Genomic DNA, 18,599 nt, shown 5'->3' on the forward strand with positions numbered 1-18,599 from the left:
CAACCCAGAGACTTCACTTTGCTTCTCTAGGTTTTCCTTTATCTTCACATTTGAATACCGTATCCTCTGGGGGGTTGCTATGGCGCTGCTTTACGGAATTGCAAACTAAGACTTCTGTCGGGGAAGCCACTGAGCTGAGGATAGGTTAAGGAAGAGCACAGTCGAGAGCTTGTTGTTAGTGAATCTGGTAAACCCTGTGTGTTACAGCATGAACTCGGTCCAACTTGTATAACCTTAATTGAACTCCAGCTCAGTGACATTCAAGTCAATACAGCGGCGTTGACATTCCATAATTAAAACTTGACAATGTTTTGCAAAGTATTTATCCAACATTTCATTGGTGCAACTGGATACAAACTCAGCTGTACTCATTTGAACTTCATTGAACTGCCTCCTGTATGTGTACGGCATAAAGGGAGATCACCAGAGCTTGTTATCTAGTTATGTCGTGTAACACCCTGAGAAGTTCCTCTAAGCCCTTCACTATTAATGTGTTAGATTGGGAACTGCACTGAACTCACTTGAACTGACTAAAAGGAAAACTACTTACCTTTAGTAAGTGGAGTTCTTCGAGATGTGTTGTTTATGGGTATGTCTACGCAGGGATAAAAGACCCACGACACACCCGTGCCTGGCCCAGGTCAGCTGACTCAGGCTAACAGGGATCAGGGTCCAGGGCTAAAAATCACTGTGTAGACATTTGCATTCAGGCTGGAATCTGAGCTCTGGGACCCGTCACTCCTGCAAAAACGTCTACACAGTGATTTTTCAGCTCCAGAGCCTAAGCCCTGCCCGTCAGCTGATCCAGATCAGCCATGGGTTTTTATACCTCTGTGTAGTCATACCCTATATGCGTTCCACTTCTGGTGTGCACGTGCCCCGTGCACTTGAGAGCCAAACACTTTACCCAGCAGTCTCTGTGGGTCACACCTGCTTCTTTGATGACCTCAAGCCCCTCCAACTCAAGGATATAAAGGAGGCAGAGTGTCCAACCAACCCTCAGTTTCTGTGCCACTATCAAATCCAGGCTACTGGCTTCGACAGTAGCCGCAAAAGCAGGGTGGGTCATGGAATACATATAAACAACACATCTCAAGGAACTTAATGGTAAGTGGCCTTTTCTTCTTCAAGTGCTTCTAGACATGTGGTCTACTTCTGGTGATTCCTAAGCAGTATGTAATAGACCCAAGAGGGTATCACAAGTTGAATTCAGCAAAGACTGAAACACTTTCCTGCAAAATTGGGCATTTGAACAAGGGGCCTGAACTAAAGAGTAATGGCTGGTGAAAGTATGTATGTTACTCCAAGTACACCTACATAGATCATCTATGGGCATTCCCCTAAAAGACGCTGCAGAAGTGGCCAGTCTCTAGTACCATGTGACCTCACATGACCTGGGAGTTCTAAATTGGTCACCTCATAAGTTAACTTTACGCAGTGAGACACCCCCCCCAGTTCAATACACTCAGTGCTGAGATGGCCTGACCCTGGCATCTCTGAGCAATAGAAATACATAGCCTAAGGGACTGCCTGATCTGTTTTGTTCCAATCAGATAAAATGACAGAGCTCAGAGGACATCTAGAGTATGTAATGCAGCCCCATGCTTGAATGAATGAGACTTTGGGGCGGGCGGGGGAACAGGTAAGTGAATGGACTAATTGAAATGGTGGAGTGTAACTTTATCCCTATGAAAAATCATATACGGGATAGGTCCTGCCATAAAGGCTTGCAGTGCACAGACTCTGCATGCTGATATAATTGCCATGAGGAATACCATTCTCCATAGGCACATGGAGTAATGAGCATGAGGCTAACTGCGCAAATGGAGGTCCCATCAAGCCCTGGAAGCACCAGATTAAGACTCCATAATGGAGAGGGTTAAGTCATTGAAGCAAAACATCTCAGATCTTTCACAGACTAACTGAAGGATGAAGGGAAAAAAGGGTATGGTTTTAAATCACTGAACGATGCACTGAGATAGTAGCCAAATAAACATGTAACGAGCTTACAGACAAGCCAGGGGTTTTTAAGGATAATAGTTACTCAAGGATATGAAGGATTGACGTCTCTCGCAGAGGAAGATTAAGTTGGCAAGACAAGGATGAAAAACCCATCCATTCTGCAGAATAAATTGCCCTCATTGGACTGCTTTCTGCACTGAATCAGTACGCTCTGCACATCAGCAGAACAATTCTCCTCCCTGTCTGTTAGCCAGATAGCTTCCATGCCGTAAGGTGTAGAGAGAACAAATCGGGATGAAAAGTTGTGCCATTCTTCTGCACAATTAAATCTGGTAGAAGAAGTAGAGATATTGGAGGTGTCAGTGAGAGATTTCTGATTTCCATGAACCAGCATTGCCTGGGCCAATCCAGGGCCTTTGGGATGACTGACGCCTTGCCCTGTTTGACTTTCTTTCACACACAGGGGGTGAGAGGAATTGAGTGCATAAGTGTACAATAGGCCGTGAGTCCAGGGGATTAGGAAGGCATCTCCTTGAGAACCTGGACTTTATATTCCCCTGGAACAAAATACTTCATATTTCTTGTTCTGTTCGGTCTCAAAAAGATCTGTGCACAGAGCACCCCACTGACTGAAAATGGACTTGATGACCGAACCCTTTATGGCCCATGTGTAATTCTGAGAAAAAAGCCTGCTTAGATGGTCTGCCAGTGTGTTATGTAGGTCTGGAAGATGAACTGCAGTAAGTTATGTTGTGCCAAATACACCAATTCCATAGGATTGCATTCCTGCATGAGTGTGTTGATCTGATTCTTCCTTGTCTGTTTACATAAAACTTCGTGGTGGTATTGCCAATCCTTATTTGTTGAAAAGCCACACAGGCAAGCCATGTTACACTGAGCTCCAGGACAATAATATGCAGATGGTCCTTTCTTCGAGACCTCTGACCCTGCACTGTGAAGTTGACAAAATGGGCTCCCTGCCTGCACACTGAAGCAACTGTCGCACTATTAACTTTGTGGGAAGCACTGGGGTGAACTGAGGTGGATCCTTCCACCAGCTGAGGGAGTTCAAAAGCTCTTGAGGTATGTGTACGCCCACATCTATTCTGTGAACAACAGGACGATAGACCATCCGTAACCACCTCTGGAGACAACAAAGATGGAGTCTGGTGAATGGGGTCACCAGAGTACATACAGATTCTTATGAAGTTGATTGATCAATTCTAACGGGTAGCTGAATCTAGTCTCTAGCAGGTATGCCTGAGCCATTATGGAATCGATTAGAGCCCCAATAAATTCTATCTTTTGTGTTGGGATTAAAGGAGACTCCTTCACATTTCTTCTTAGTCCCAGTCTGGAGAACAGATGAATGATGTACTGAATGCTGTTTAGCACCTGTTCTGGAGACAATCATCTCACCAAAGAACTGTTGAGCTATGGGTAAACTACCACATTTCTCTTTCTGAGATTTGCTGCTAATACAGCCAGAATTTGGTGAAATTTCTCTGAGCCATCAACAACCCAAAAGTAGCACTCTGCACTGGTAATGTGCATTGTCCACTACAAAATGAAAATATTTCCTGCGTGCTGAATAGATGGACATATGCATTATCAAGACTGAAGAGCTGCAACCCAGTCTAAAGGATCTAGGGAAGGAAGTATGGAGGACAGGATTACCATTTGAACTGGCAAACAAAGAAATTCAGCTCTCTCAGGTCCAATACTGGATTCCAGTATTGGAATAGAATTGAATAGAATCCTTTCCCCCAATACTGGGGGAGAACCTCATCTAGAGCACCAAGAGGCAGTGACTGAAACTCTCGTTGAGAGGAGACCCTTGTAAGAGGAGTCCCTGAAAAGGGATGGGGAAAGTGGGTTGGGGGTTTTGACTTGACTAGAGTAACCTATTTGAATTATTTTCAGTACGCATCTGTCACTGGTTATACTGCTCCATGCTTCCTGGAAATAATGCAAATGGTCCCCAAAGGAGCTAGGGGGAAGAGATAAAGATCCTCCAAGACTGGTTGTCAGCTCTCTTTATAAAACATCAAAATGATGTAGAGCCAGCCTTAGCAGCATTCAGTGTTGATGCTGATGAAGTCTCCTCCCTTGTATATGTCATTTCTTCTTAGAGAAATCTGATGTTCTTTGATATGGATGATGACAAGGAGTAATGACAGGCTGTTTCAGTGGAGTACGATATCAAGACTGCTTCTTCTTGTATAGGGAAGTGTAGAGATTCAATGACCATAACGTGGTAGGAGAGTCGTCCAGTGTACATTACGACTCATCAGTTCTAGAATTGATCAGATGATTCCAATCAAAGAGGCGGCCTTCCAGTGTAACATGGACCTTCTTTGGCAATCCAGAAGACTGGAGCCATGACATATGCCACATAGTCATCTCTGCTGTCACCGATTGCAGCACCATTTCAGCAGCATCAATGCAGGTGTATAGGGAAATTTTCTCTATTTATTGACCCTCCACAGACAAAGATTTTAATTCCTCTCTGAGATTTGATAGAAGCTTATTGAGATACTCAGCAACTTTGCTCCACATAAGGTAATCATCATTCGAGAGAAGGGCCTGCAAATTCACAGAAGTTGAAGGCTAGCTGAAAAACAACTCTTCTTTCCTAAAAGTCCAATCTTCCTGGCTTCTTCCCCTTTGGAGTAGATCTAAAGGTCACAACCGGAGACCCTGGTGGAGGATGCATAAATATTGTTGGAGTTTCAGTGTGAAAGCATCTCTTTAGGAAAGGTGATTCCTTTCACCTTTCTGCTGAGGGTAATTCTACACTACGGGATTATTCCGATTTTACATAAACCGGTTTTGTAAAACAGATTGTATAAAGTCGAGTGCACGCAACCATACTAAGCACATTAATTTGGCGGTGTGCGTCCATGTACCGAGGCTAGTGTCGATTTCCTGAGCGTTGCACTGTGGGTAGCTATCCCATAGCTTTTTTCCATATGTTGCCGCCACGTTCATCCCTCCGCTAGCTCCTTCCTCCCCTCCATTTTAATTCTTGGGTTGAGTCCCGTAGATGCCTTGCTGTAATTTTCTTTTAGGGTCAAAAAACATTGTCTCAGTGTGGTCTTCTTGCTGGTATCAGCCTTCACCCCTCCCTCCGTGAAAGCAGCAGACAACCGTTTTTCGCCTTTTTTCCTGTCACTCTAGGTTTCGCTTTGTGTGAACTGCGCAACGCCATTTAGCACAGCAAGCATGGACCCTGCTCAGCTCAAGACCCGCAATCTGTGGTATTGTTCTTAATACACCTCGCGCATTCTCGTGTTGCATGCTCATGCTGAACCAGGCATGCAAAAAAAATACCAGGTGATGTGGATTGGTGCGGCCCGTATGCAGCACAGATCTTAATGAGAAGTGTTATGAGGACAGGTTGACAAGAATTCTCTCAAACTGGGGCCCCATTGCGCGTTTTCAGATCCTGCTTGGTAATGGTGAGTTCTTTAGCCAATTTGTAACGCCAATTTTGGGCGTCGGGAAAGAAGCACGAGATCGATTGTGCGTGAGGCTGCTAGTATTGCAGGTTTGGATGATTCCCAGTTGTCTGCGAAATCTTCTCGACATGCGTAAGGCACTTTTCATTGGCAATACTTTGTACCGTACGCTTTCCCTGCCCTGAAATTGCCAAACTACCAGATGAGAGCAGTCACTCATCTAGTTATAGAAGCGAAGCTTGGCCTAATAGCCTTCTGGAAGCTTGCAATGCCAGACAGCTACCGGTCCGTCTGCGGAATCAATTTGGAGTGGGAAAATCCACTTCTGTAGGGGCTGCTCTGTGATGCAAGTAGCCAAAGCAATCATTTAAGCTCTGCTACCGAAAGCTTGTGACTCTGGGAAATGTGCAGTCGATAGTGTATGGGTTTTGCTGCAAATGGATTTCCTAACTTGTGGTGGGCGATAGATGGGAACCCATATCTATCTTGGCACCAGAGCACCAGGACACCAGTACGTTAAACCACAAGGGTACTTTTCCATGGTGCTAAGCACCGGTGGATCACAATGGATGTTTCACCAACATTCCAGTCGGGATGGCGAGGCTCGTGGGAAGGGTTCGATTGATCCGCAGCTCGCGTCTTTCAGGGACACTATCTCTGTTTAAACGGCTCCGCAAGAGAAATTACTTTCCCGAGACCAGAAAACAAAGTTGGAGCGTGTTGAAATTCCTTGTATATCCTTGTGTGTTGACCCAGTCCTAGCTTTGATGCGATGGGTCTTGATGAACGCCATAAACAGGCTGCCTGGACAGTGTCAGGATGTGTTCAACTCACTAGCTCTGAGCAATGTGCTAGAATTTTCGGTAGAATGTGCCATGTTTGCGCCTGCTTTTAAAGCTGCGATGGATGCACTATTACTGACGCTCTGACTCAGCCAAACTCAATGTCCCCATTGTTTTGCTGCTTGCTGTGTTGCTTTCCACAATCTCTGTGAGGTAAAGGGTAGACCTTTTATCGCGGATGATGAGAGATGAGGCAAATTCACCTGCCGCTTGATTACACACAGCCAGACTACAGGCCGATTTTAGAAGAGCACCACAGGACAGCGCCGTTGCCGTGCAATCAGAGAAGCTTGAAAACGAGTTTCATCATGGTGCAGGGTTATGGTGCTGACTGCTTGTGTTAGTCTTCCCCTTGATGAACACCGCTCACCCCTTGTATTGATCATTCCCTGTAAGCAACCCACCTTCTTGCCTTTGATTCCAGCTTGCTTTCTAAGGAAATAAAGTCTTACTATCATTTAAAATCATGTATTCTTTATTATTCATTTAAAGAGGGAGAGAACTGACTCAAGGTGTGCCCAAGTGTGGTTTGGAGGAGGATAGGAGGGAAGGAAAGTGCCACTAAAAAATTCATTTTCAAAGTAATGACAGCCTTTTGTTGTTGGGCTGTCCACGGAGGTGGAGTGGGCAGGTGTAGAAGCTTTTCCCCCATGTGTTCTTTACATGTCTGGGTGGGGTAGGATATGACATGGTTGAGGGGTGGTTACACAGGGGCTGCAGCGGCACTCTGTGATCCTGCTGCTGTTCTGAGCTCCACCAGACGTCGGAGGATGTCAGTTATTCACGCAGCAGCCAGCATTGCGTTCATGCCTCCTCAGATCTTCCTGCCGCCACCTCTCACCTGAGCGTCCCTCCTTTCCTCCTCACGTTCACGTGCATCCTTTCCTGTAATTTGATACCACATCCTTCAGTCATTCAGATGAGCTCTTTCATTGCGGATCACTTCCACGATTTCCAAGAACATTTTTCTCTCCGTCTTTTTTTCCGCCGCCTTATCTGAATAGCGTGAGACTTGAAAAATTTGCAGCTGCATGTAGGGAGGGAAAAAGGAAAAGAGTATTTAAAAGATACATTTTACAGCACATGCTTTATACTCTTTCACGGTGAACAACCCACTAATTCACCCTATATCTTTAGCACATGTGAATCTCACTAACAAAGGTCGATCTTTCATCATATTGAGTGCCTGCGATTGGCTCTGCCGTGTTAGAGGCATCTGAACAGACACAGGTCACGGGCAGCAGACATTCGAGCTGCTGCATCTCAAGTGGTTAGCCATTGTCTTTTCGCATACGTGCCAGCCTTCATATCATCTTAGTGCCCTCCTTTCCTCAAATACCAGCAAAATCTTGTCTAGTTGCTGCTTCTCCTGTTAAACATCAGCAGCCGTAACACACTTCCCTCATCTAATTCTCTGGGTGATTTCAACTTTACCCCCCCCACCCGTGGCTGGTTATCGTGGAGATCACTGCTAACACCCCGTTTCCCCCACCACTGCGTAGCGCTGTGCCAGGGAAGATCCTGCTAGCCAAACGCGAAAAAGCCAGCTCCACATCCTCACCCCCTCCGCCCTAGCTACCTGACCGCCAAGGAACAGGATTTCTTTTAATTGCCAATAGGCAAACAGCCCAGTAGAATTGGCCATGTCCCTGTCCCCTTAATTAACTTCCTGAAATTTACTAGTTACCGGAGATTGATATCACTCTCCTGAGGATAACACACAGCGAGATAAAGAACATGATGTCTGTCTGAATGCCAGCAATCACCGGACCATACGCAGCTAGCTTTGTCATGCAATGATCACCAGATTATTGCACATGCATGGCGGTTGGTCAAGTGTCCTAAACCATGGAGGATGGAATAGGCTAGCCCTGCCCAGAAACCTTCTGCCAAAGTGTTTTTGGAGGTACCTCAGAAGAGCTCATTGGAGATGTCCCTGGAGGTTTCACTCCATCCCAGACATGTTAAAGACTTTTCAAAACTGTACTGGCTGCAAATGCCATCCAAAGCTCTCTCCGGCCAAATTATATCATAAAAACGCTTGCTTTTTTAAACCGTTTTATATTTAACAACGTACACTCACCGAGGTTGCTTCCATGGTTTCATTGTCTGGCTATGTGGCTTGGGAGAGCTGCGTCCGAGCGGTAATTCCGTCTGCAGGTCAGAAAAAGATCCTGACTGTTGGGAGGAGAACGGCAGTGCCTGTGTGCTTCTGCACTGCTTGTCCTCCTCTTTCCTCCCTCCTGCCTCATCTTCCCCATCCAAGAATTCCTCGACCACGGCTGAGGATTACCCGCACCTCGAATCCTGATGGACAGGAGTGAAGTCTGGTGTGGATTTGTGACCCCCCTAGAATTGCAGTGCAGCAGCATAGAAGTGGCCATGTATTTGGCCCTGCCCTGGATCTTCGTTTGCTTCGTTGGTTTTCTGGTAGCTGTCTGAGCCTCCCTTAACTTTCACTCTGCACTGCACTGTCAGTCACCTGGTGTGTCCTCTCTGCATCATGCGCCTTTTGAAAGGCTTTTCAGATGTTTTTCATTTGTCTTTTGGAACACATTCTGTTAGACGGAATCTCTTCCCAATTTAGTGATCAGATCAGTACTCCCGTTGCGTCCATGCTGGTGCTCTTTTTCGATTCTCCAGAGACTGCTCATTGTTACCTTGCTGCATGGCTCTCCCGATGTTGGTCACCTGGGCTGGATTCGAGCTCGCACGCTGGCCAACCAGCCGAAATGAAATCAGAAGTTCGCGGGGCTTTTCCTGTCTACCTGGCCAGTGCATCCGAGTTCAGATGGCTTTCCAGAGCGGTCACAATGCTGCACTGTGAGATACCGCCCGGAGGCCAATACCATCGATTTGCAGCCACACTAACCCTAATCCAACATTGCAATACCGATTTCAGCGCTACTCCTCTCGTTGGGGAGGAGTACAGAAACCAGTTTAAAGAGCCCTTTATATCGATATAAAGGGCCTCATTGTGTGGAGGGGTGCAGGGTTAAATCGGTTTAACGCTGCTAGATTCAGTTTAAACGCGTAGTGTAGACCAGGCCTGAGTTAGACATACTGTGTTTTCATTAAATCATGTGCCCAGTGGGTTTGACGTAAGTGCTCCACTTTCCATATTAATGGGTAATGGCATTTCTGACCTCAGTTTACTGTCACACACAAATTTTGGATAAAACTTTCCTTAGCATGAAAAGTACCTTATCGATAATTTACATATATGTTCTCAATCACTGTCAGTCAATTCATTACATGAAAATAAGTAAATACCTTAACAAGAATCCCATGATCACGTTTAAAACCCAACTCCCATGTTCCCAAATATAGGGTTAGGCATTGATCCAGCTGATAACTGGATACCTGGCCATCTATCGCAGCTTTAGAGATTGCACAATTATATGAAACACAGCCAAAGCTATTAAAAATGTGACCTAACACAAGTATCTTCCTGCTGCTTTATCCATCAATCCTCAGGGCTGTTGCTGAGAAATGCTGAATTCTTACTGCCTCTTTTCTAGCTTCTGGCTCTTCCTGATACTTCTTCTTCCCCTGTGTTGCTTTCACTCATTTATTGTCCCTGTCATAACCCAGAATTGCCAGGCTAAGGGGTACTTGATATATTTCTACTGAAGAACAATTCAATGTTTCTGCCAGTCAAACCACAGCGACTCAACATTAAGCCTCTCAGAAATCATGAGTTCCAGATTTTAAAAGTAAAACCAGCAAATGGTAAAATGTTCAATTTTATACAGCCTTAAGTTTTGCGACATGAGTTGCTGCATGAGTTTATTATTAGCATTTTATTCCCCTGCTTGTCCAAGAAGCAGGGCAAGAATTACATGAAATCAGAGTTTTTTAATTTGCTTTGTTGTTTACATAGCTCAGGTTTTGATTGAATTCAATTTAATGAGGTGGTTTAAAATGAAGGGGGCCATGCATAAAACAAGCTTCCCTTCAAAACCGAGTACCTAACAACAGTAACTCTGGCTATATGAGCTGGTTGCCTGCATTGATCCCTACTGCTGGTGTGCATGTGCGGGCATCTGGATTTTTGTGGTCAACAGTGTCTGAGGCTACACATGCACTGTTTCCCTACAGTCCCACATCTGAGGGCATGTAACGGGGTGCAGTGCAGACCCACTTCAGTTCCTGCACTAATTTAGAATCCAGGAGCAGTTTAATCCCCAAAGTAATGGGGAAGAAGAGCAGGGGTGGAGAGTCACAGGAAGATATTGAGAACGTTTTTCTTCTCCTTCTTTTCCTTCTTCTTCCTTCTCCTAGTACTGTCAGTGTGGATCCTCAGTAATGCTGAATGTCTTGAGGATTGTTTGAAATTGCAAGCTATCACTTTGAGTGTGTCCCTGACCAACTGGCTCTGCAGAAAGCATGTGACCAGAAAGAGGCCACCAGCCTTGAGTAAGGTGGGGTGAATTGAGCCTTTCTGCCTTGGGGTTCTTTCTGTTAGAATTTGAACTCTAAGAAAGAGTGGTGTTACGTTGCCACCTTCCAGCAAGAAGGCAAAATTTCATATTTTTAATCTAACTTCTCTGTATGCCATGATACGAAGCATAAACAACCCCCAGCAGGCTCTGAGGCATCCCTAGCCGGAGACAGGATAGTTTGGCTCTTCCAAATACGGAATCAGACCTAGACAGTAGGTCTAGAAAGCAGTTCAGGGATGGAACTCCACAGTCCAGCTTTAGCTCTAAGACCAGGACATGTCTGAGGCATGCAGCAAACGCTGCTCTGGATCTGCTGTAACAAACCCTGGTGCAATAAGAAGGGAAAGAAGTGCTAGTTCATCGTAGGTTTGATAGACTGTAAAGATACCAATAATAATGTAGAAACACAAGAAACCTATTGGCCTAGACTAAGAATTAGGCTAAGAGCAAGGCCTCAGAGCCTTTGTAGAAGTTGTTCAATGAAGTTAGCAGAAGTAAGTAAACTAACAGTGACCTTAAATCATAAAATGGCGTAAGACTTTGTTTTGCCTGTTTTGTCAGAATCACAAGTGCTGAAAGGCTAAAGAAGGCAGTTGGTATCAGATTTAGAGTATTTTTGGAAGAAAACATCAGCAGATCATAGAATCATAGAATATCAGAATTGGAAGGGACCTCAGGAGGTCGTCTAGTCCAACCCCCTGCTCAAAGCAGGATCAATTCCCAACTAAATCATTCCAGCCAGGGCTTTGTCAAGCCTGACCTTAAAAGACCTCTAAGCTATGGTAATCTTGATGTGTCTTTTAATGAGTTTGAACGAGTTATTATACCTACCAACGGGATAAGGGAACTCCAGTATTATGAGGGTGAGGAAGTTAAGTTATGGTAAAGGAGGACGGAGTCACTCATGCACATGCAGGATGGCCATCAAGCCTAGAGAACATCTGGCCATGGATTAGGCCATTGGAGTTCTCTACTGGTAAGCCAAAGTCAGACTACGATCTGTCTCAACCTTTTGATTCCTAACCAAGGATAGAGTGATTATACACATGTAATGGTGCGGGACATCGTTACTGGCTTGTATTATTTCACCTTAGTTGTCTGGATTGTTTTACCTATAGGAGTAATCATAGGGATAATAAAATTTTTGCAATTACAAAAGGACTTCCCTGAGTGTGAGTGTTGTTGTCATTTCTGGGGTCCCTCAGGGCTCCCAACTCAACAGCAGTTCTGGTAACATTGGGCCTGAACTTGGAACAAAAACCTACCAAATTTCAGAGTGTAAATTGGGTATTATAAACAATCAAAGGAATAAATACTTAATCATTAGATCAGGCAACAAGAGATATCCTCCATTGGGCAAAAAACATCTGGGGTGACTTAGAGAAGGGTTTCAGTTCTATCTAGACAGTAACTAAGGACTCATATAATAGCCACTATATATAATCCAGCTTCCCTAAAAGAAGAACGGACTTTGTAAAAATAAATAAAGGTAGGTAAATTAACTGATTCAGATGGAAATCTGACATATCCTTGAAGGGAAGTTTAAGGTGGAATACTGCACCACCTTATCGTTATGATGCCAATGGAACTATACTGATTTATATCAGCTGATGATCTGGTCTATTGAATGAAAGACCTAGCGTGAAAGAATATTTTATTTTAAAGTTATAGATCTGTTTTCCCAGGATATCTGAGCTGAATTTGTTGCCTCAGATATTTCACTTTGCTTCTCCGCATTTTCTAATTTTTCCTTTAACTTTCAATTTTTAGGCTTCTTCTGGGCACTCGATATGTAATTACTGTGACGTTCCCCTGGTGTTATTGGTGACCGGTGATCCCCATTCCTGGGCTGTTCACACACAGCCTCTGACATGTAAGCTGCTCCTTGGATTGTGCAACCGAATGACATAAGCAATATCTCCAGTCCCAGACACAATCCTAGTAATCTCCATCTTGCAGTGTCCAGTTATGCCTACTGGATGCTGCAAGCTTATATGAGTTCATCAATTTAACAAAGAAATTGATATGCACTATGCTTGTTATTCTGGGTGGGGGGGGGGGAGTCTCTGACACACTTCAGACGAAACGCACTGCTTCAGGTAGAATAAACAAACAAATTTATTAACTACAAAAATAGATTTTAAGTGCTATTAAGTGATAGGCAAAAAGTCAGAGTGGTTACCAAAAGAAAATAAAATGTAAGCATGCAGTCTAAACTCTCAACTCTATCAGACTGGGCAGCATCTAGATGAAACAGTTTTTCGCACCCCACTGGATATTGCAGTCCCTTAATATGCAGGTTTGTTCCTTAAACCCGGGCCAATCTCCTCTGTTGGAGTCTTTTCTTCTCAGTGTCTTAGTTGCTTGCTGTGAAGGTGGGAGCATGAGAAGGGCCCAGTATGTGTCCACTCTGTCTGTTTTTTACCCTCAGTCCACGTGCTTGGGGATCACAGGTTCAGGCATGTACAGGGGGAATTGCTGAGTCTCTCCAAGCAAGGTTGAGCAATTCCCCTGGTGTGGCTACATGCAGATGAGTCATTGCATTGTAGCTCCCTTGCTGGACAATGGTTGTTGATACTTACAGCATGTTTTAGTGACCACCATACAACATAATTTTCATAACTTCATATGCATCAATGATACACACATGTGGATAGAGAAGTGACCTTCAGCAGATTATAACCTTTCCCCTGATACATCTAAAGCATGTTTTGTAAGGCAAGATCACAATTATATGAAAATGAGGAATACGGTTACAGTACGAGCTCCCACAAGGTATAGAATGTCACAACTACTTTTTGGAATCACAAAGTGAAGACTTTGCCAGTGGACACCATTTCACTGAGCATACGAGAGAGGGGCACAAGCTAAAAGCTTGTCAATAATTAATCTGAGAACTTGGTGTACAGAGTGAACTTTAACAACCTATAAAAGTTTACCCAGCTCCCAGTACAGTCCTAGGCATGCCAAAGATTAGCATTCACAACATGTTGTTTTCTTGTGCCTGTTCCACATCCAGAATTCAGACCTGATGGACATTGTGTAACACAAAGTCCAGTATTTCATTGGTGATACAGGATGTAAACTCTGCTGAACTCAACTGTCCGCACTACGCAGGATGCATATTTACTCGTAAAGGCAGGTCACTGAAGCTAATTGTCTAGTAGCATTTCAGTCTCATGGTACATCCTCTGACCCTGCCACCAAATTTTTAACATCTCAGCCCCTTGCTATTAATCTGTAAACTGTGATTGAACTGCATCAGACTGACTTAAACTGAATAAACTTGCTGGGTTTGTACCATGAGAACCCAGATAATTCAACTCTTGTGTTCAGATTAGCCTAATTTCGCAATGTGAACTGCATTGAACTCGTGATCTCAGTTCAGTTGAGCAAACCAGGATAACATCTAACAATGAGACTCCGTTCTAGGCAGATGTATTTGGAGGGCAATATGAAGGCAGGAAATGAGGCTTACCTGTAAATTTTCAAAAGGGCCGAGGGCCTAGCTTTCCTTTTTTACACATGCAATTTGCAATGCCGTTCTCTCCGTTCACTCTCGCTGATTTCTAACAACATAGCCTGGCTCTGTACTAGCTAAGAAATGCCTCCAAAGATGCTTCGGATCTGTCTCTCTAACCCAATCCCCTCTTGGTCAGAAGCTTCCTTTGGAGAAACCCCACGGTTCCTCAGAACTTCCCCACAGCAGCTCAGAACTGTGTCCAGTCCCCCGACCTGGCTCCCAGCAGCCTCGCGGCCCCCACAGCCAGAACTGCCATCGCTCAGAGAATGTTCAGCGCTTGGAGGCACTGGCCGTTGGGCATGAGTTCCCGTCCCCCATGTTCTCTTCAACTGCCGCTGCCCAGCCCCCTCCGGAACCTTCTGAACCTGGGCAGCAAATGAACTCGGCGCTAAGCTTCATTCACTGTTATTCCAGCTCCGTCATACTTCTGACACGATAGCTGTATGCTTCATTGGTCTCTCCCTCTTCAGTCTTTCCAGTTGAATTAATTTTCAGTCGCTGTGAGCCCTGGTCTCCTGCCTCAGGAATAAAAAGCCCTGATTTAGCTCCAAAACTTCCATCCTCCAAGCTGAGAATTACACACACACACACACACACACACACACACCCTTCCTACCCATTTCCCCCACAGTACTCATTTAAAAATCTGTTCTTTCGCTCCCTCTGGCAGGCTGAAGGTGAATGCCCACAGCAGGCTGGTGAAGAAGATGAAGATCTCGGTCCTTGCTAGATGCTCCCCCAAACTCACACGGTGCCCTGCAGAGGGACAAGGGAAAGGGCAGTAAGTACCCAAGGCTTTTGCATCTCACAGCCCACTTTGTGTAACGTGAAAAGCAGCCCCTGTTCATCTCACCATAAAGCAAAATATTTTTGCTAATCTTGGCAATTTTACCCTTGAGACTAATGTAGCAAATAATACAAATCTGTAATTCTGCCTTTAAAAGATCCCACCCAGGGTTATATGAGATCAGGAGCCACTTGTGCTGCAAATTCAACGTCAACTACCTCAATGATCAAATCTTTCCCTGAATGAGAATCTTCAAGAAATTCCTTCAGGCCCCATGTCAAGGTTCCTTCCCCACTTTGAACTTTACGGTACAAATGTGGGGACCTGCATGGACACTTCTAAGCTTAATTACTTGCTTAGATCTGGTAACTTTGCCACCATACAGAAATTTCAGTGTCTGAATCACTTCTTGTCCCCCCTAAAACCTTCTCTTCCCTGGGCAGCCTTGAGAGGCTTCACCAGTTCCCTGGTGAACACAGATCCAAACTCCTTGGATCTTAAAACAAGGAGAAATTAACCATTGCCCCTCCTTTCCCCCCACCAATCCCTGGTGAGTTCAGATCCAATCCCCTTGGATCTTAAAACAAGGAAAAATCAATCAGGTTCTTAAACGGAAAGCTTTTAATTAAAGAAAGAAAAGTAAAAAAATCATCTCTGTAAAATCAGGATGGAAAATACTTTACAGGGTAATCAGATTCATATAGCCCAGAGGAACCCCCTCTAGCCTTAGGTTCAAAGTTACAGCAAGCAGAGGTAAAATCCTCTCAGCAAAAAAGGGACATTTACAAGTTGAGAAAACAAAAATAAAACTAATCCGCCTTGCCTGGCTGTTACTTACAATTTTAAAACATGAGAGACTGGTTCAGAAAGATTTGGAGAGCCTGGATTGACGTCTGGTCCCTCTTAGTCCCAAGAGCGAACAACCCCCAAAACAAAGAGCACAAAGGAAGACTTCCCTCCACCAAGATTTGAAAGTATCTTGTCCCCCTATTGGTCCTCTGATCAGGTGTCAGCCAGGTTTACTGAGCTTCTTAACCCTTTACAGGTAAAAGAGACATTAACCCTTAACTATCTGTTTATGACATCCCATCACTGTTTCCTTCTTATCCATGTACAACCCCATTCACCTTCTGTGGGAGATGCTGAGGTCCAGGCTCACACCCATGGAATATCTGCACAGATGTTTGCAAATGTTTTCCAACTATATGTCTGGGAGTGAATGGATCCTAGTTACTTTCATATGAGTTAAGCAGCAGGTCCTTTAGGTGTCCAGAGGCATGGTCACTCTACATACCAACTAAGAGACCAATGGCCACCTCCAAGTGATCATTTCCACATATCCATCACTAGAGCCTGGGAAAGGGGTCTGAAGCATTTTAGAACAAAACTATGCTCGATCTTATGAAGAGCACTGGATCTTATAGAGAGCACTAACGTAGATTTTAGTTGCTGAGGTCACCTACGAGCACTATGGATTCACTGCAGGAATGAGCAGAAAGGAACAATGATGGACTGAGAAACAGCAGGCCCTGAAGAAAAGGGGTGAGAACTGAAGAGATTTGTTGATTTGTAACCTTTTCAGTACCATAGACATAAACGTACAACGCATAATGCTAATCCTTTGGTAAACTAGAAAAACATCTGTGCTCTAAGGGTTAAAAACCAACGCATCTGAAAGTTTTATATTGTTGAAAGTCCCTCTTTAAAAATGTATTCCTTTTCTTCTTCACTAGTCAGAACTACTGTCTCCAGTTGTTTAATTCTTATAAACATCAGGTTTCATATGAATTTGACGCATCCCACATTAAAAGGAGATGGAGTTTAGCAATCAGGTTGATTTTCACATTTGCAAATCTTTGACCACAACTTTCCCGAGCATGTAAAACTACTTTCTGCTACCAATAAATTTCACTTATTTCCTCAATTAGCCCATTAGACCGTCAACCAACCAGAGTGTCTAAGAATAAATACCTTCATGCGGAGATCACGATGAAACTGAAAATTGATATGCACCCAGTTTCCAACAACTGGGAGGGGAATTAGTCCAGGAGGAAGTTGTTTTCCTGTGCCTGTCGCAACTTCAGAAACTTCACAATCAGAAGAGAGACAATCAAGGTTATGAGAACCTGACTTATTGTCAGCATTTCATTGCTTTTTTAACCACTTTGTCTGTAGCTAAACAAATCTATTGTAGCTGTGAAAGCTGAACCTCCCTGATGCTCTACCAGTTCTTCCTGCAGAGATCTAATTCCATACAACCTCTGTGCATTTTCCTCCCTCTATGCCTCCCTTGTTGCCACTGCCCTTCCCCTCCTCTGCGTTTATTGTGTTTAACACCTTTTCAGATTAAAGCATAGTAGATCTTTATGCAAAGAAACACTCAGTTGCTACAGATTTACAGTAGTAGCACATAGATCTTTACAGATTCAACACCTCAATTCACAGTTCACGTACATGAATTACAGGATTTATTATATTAAAACCCTGTCATCTTTTTAATAAATGACAGCATCTACCTTTTTAAAAATTCTTCCTCCCACTAGTTAGTTTTCAGGTCAGTGAGAAGTAAAGTCAGACTCTAAATTTCTTTGCTGTAATTTTTTAATGCGTAGCACATCTGGAAGAAATTTACAAAGACTTTTTGAGTACAAGACAATGATGAAACAGTTGCACTGTTCAGTTGCATTGCCCAGGGTCTAACAGCTTGCGATAATGTGTGACACTGACACCAGAAAAAGAATAAGGGATGCAAGGAGGAAAGTAATGGGGTCAAGCAATCTTGACGAATGATTCTTCTCCTGATCTGTGATGCACTGCAGCCTAACGAGGAACAACACAGAGCTCATATGGCTCGGGCTGCATCGTGATCCTCACAACAAGCTTTGTGCTGATTTCCTTCACTCCCTTTGGGAGGGTGAACGTGAATGCCCTCAGCAAGTTGGCGAAGAAGATGAAGAGCTCACTCCTTGCCAGCTGCTCCTCTAAACACACACGGGACCCTGAAGAAGAGAAGGGGAAGGACAGTAAGTACTCAAAGATTTCTGTCTCCACAGGCCATCTTCCAACTTGCAGGTACTTTTCAGAAGCAAGATCGTTCATTCTCGTCAGGAAGCAGACTGACTCCCGGGTATCACTGCACCTGCCCCCACTCACCAGCAAGAACTTGGCACCTATCATAGGTGTTTATGTGGCTATAATCACAAGCGAAGACACTATGAAAAGGTGGCTGTCTACTGATCTTGACAGATTTATCTGTGCAATGCTGATCATTATGGGGAATAGGTGGGGGGCTCTGCTGCTTGAGTTGGGAGAGCTTACCATACTCACGGGGTTGTTGATGTCCAGTACTAAGCTGGAAAGGTCGACAGCAACAGGTTACTGTTATACACACACACAAAGGGTACTGCCCTTCAATTATGAAGATTAACATGGTCGTCTGTCATAGCTTTCCTACTCAGATCTGAACCTTAGAGTTCAGAACATAAGATGCTAGCATGAAACCTCCAAGCTTAATTACCAGCTTAGATCTGATATCGCTGCCACCAGACAGGAATTTCAGTGCCTGCCTCACTCTGGTCT

At 44.2% G+C, this 18,599-nt stretch overlaps 1 protein-coding gene across 1 annotated transcript in view; it reads right to left on the minus strand.

Annotated features, from left to right (window-relative positions):
- Window positions 1-17,840: 17,840 nt before the first annotated feature.
- LOC116838570 (cytochrome P450 2J6-like) overlaps window positions 17,841-18,599 on the minus strand; it is a 34,784-nt gene continuing 34,025 nt past the window's right edge. Inside the window, exon 9 of the mRNA XM_032803880.2 lies at window positions 17,841-18,019. Coding sequence (XP_032659771.1) covers window positions 17,841-18,019 — 179 coding nt within the window. The remainder of the gene's footprint in view (window positions 18,020-18,599) is intronic.

This window comes from Chelonoidis abingdonii, chromosome 8, assembly GCF_003597395.2.
Source record: "Chelonoidis abingdonii isolate Lonesome George chromosome 8, CheloAbing_2.0, whole genome shotgun sequence".
Classification (NCBI taxonomy): domain Eukaryota; kingdom Metazoa; phylum Chordata; order Testudines; family Testudinidae; genus Chelonoidis; species Chelonoidis abingdonii.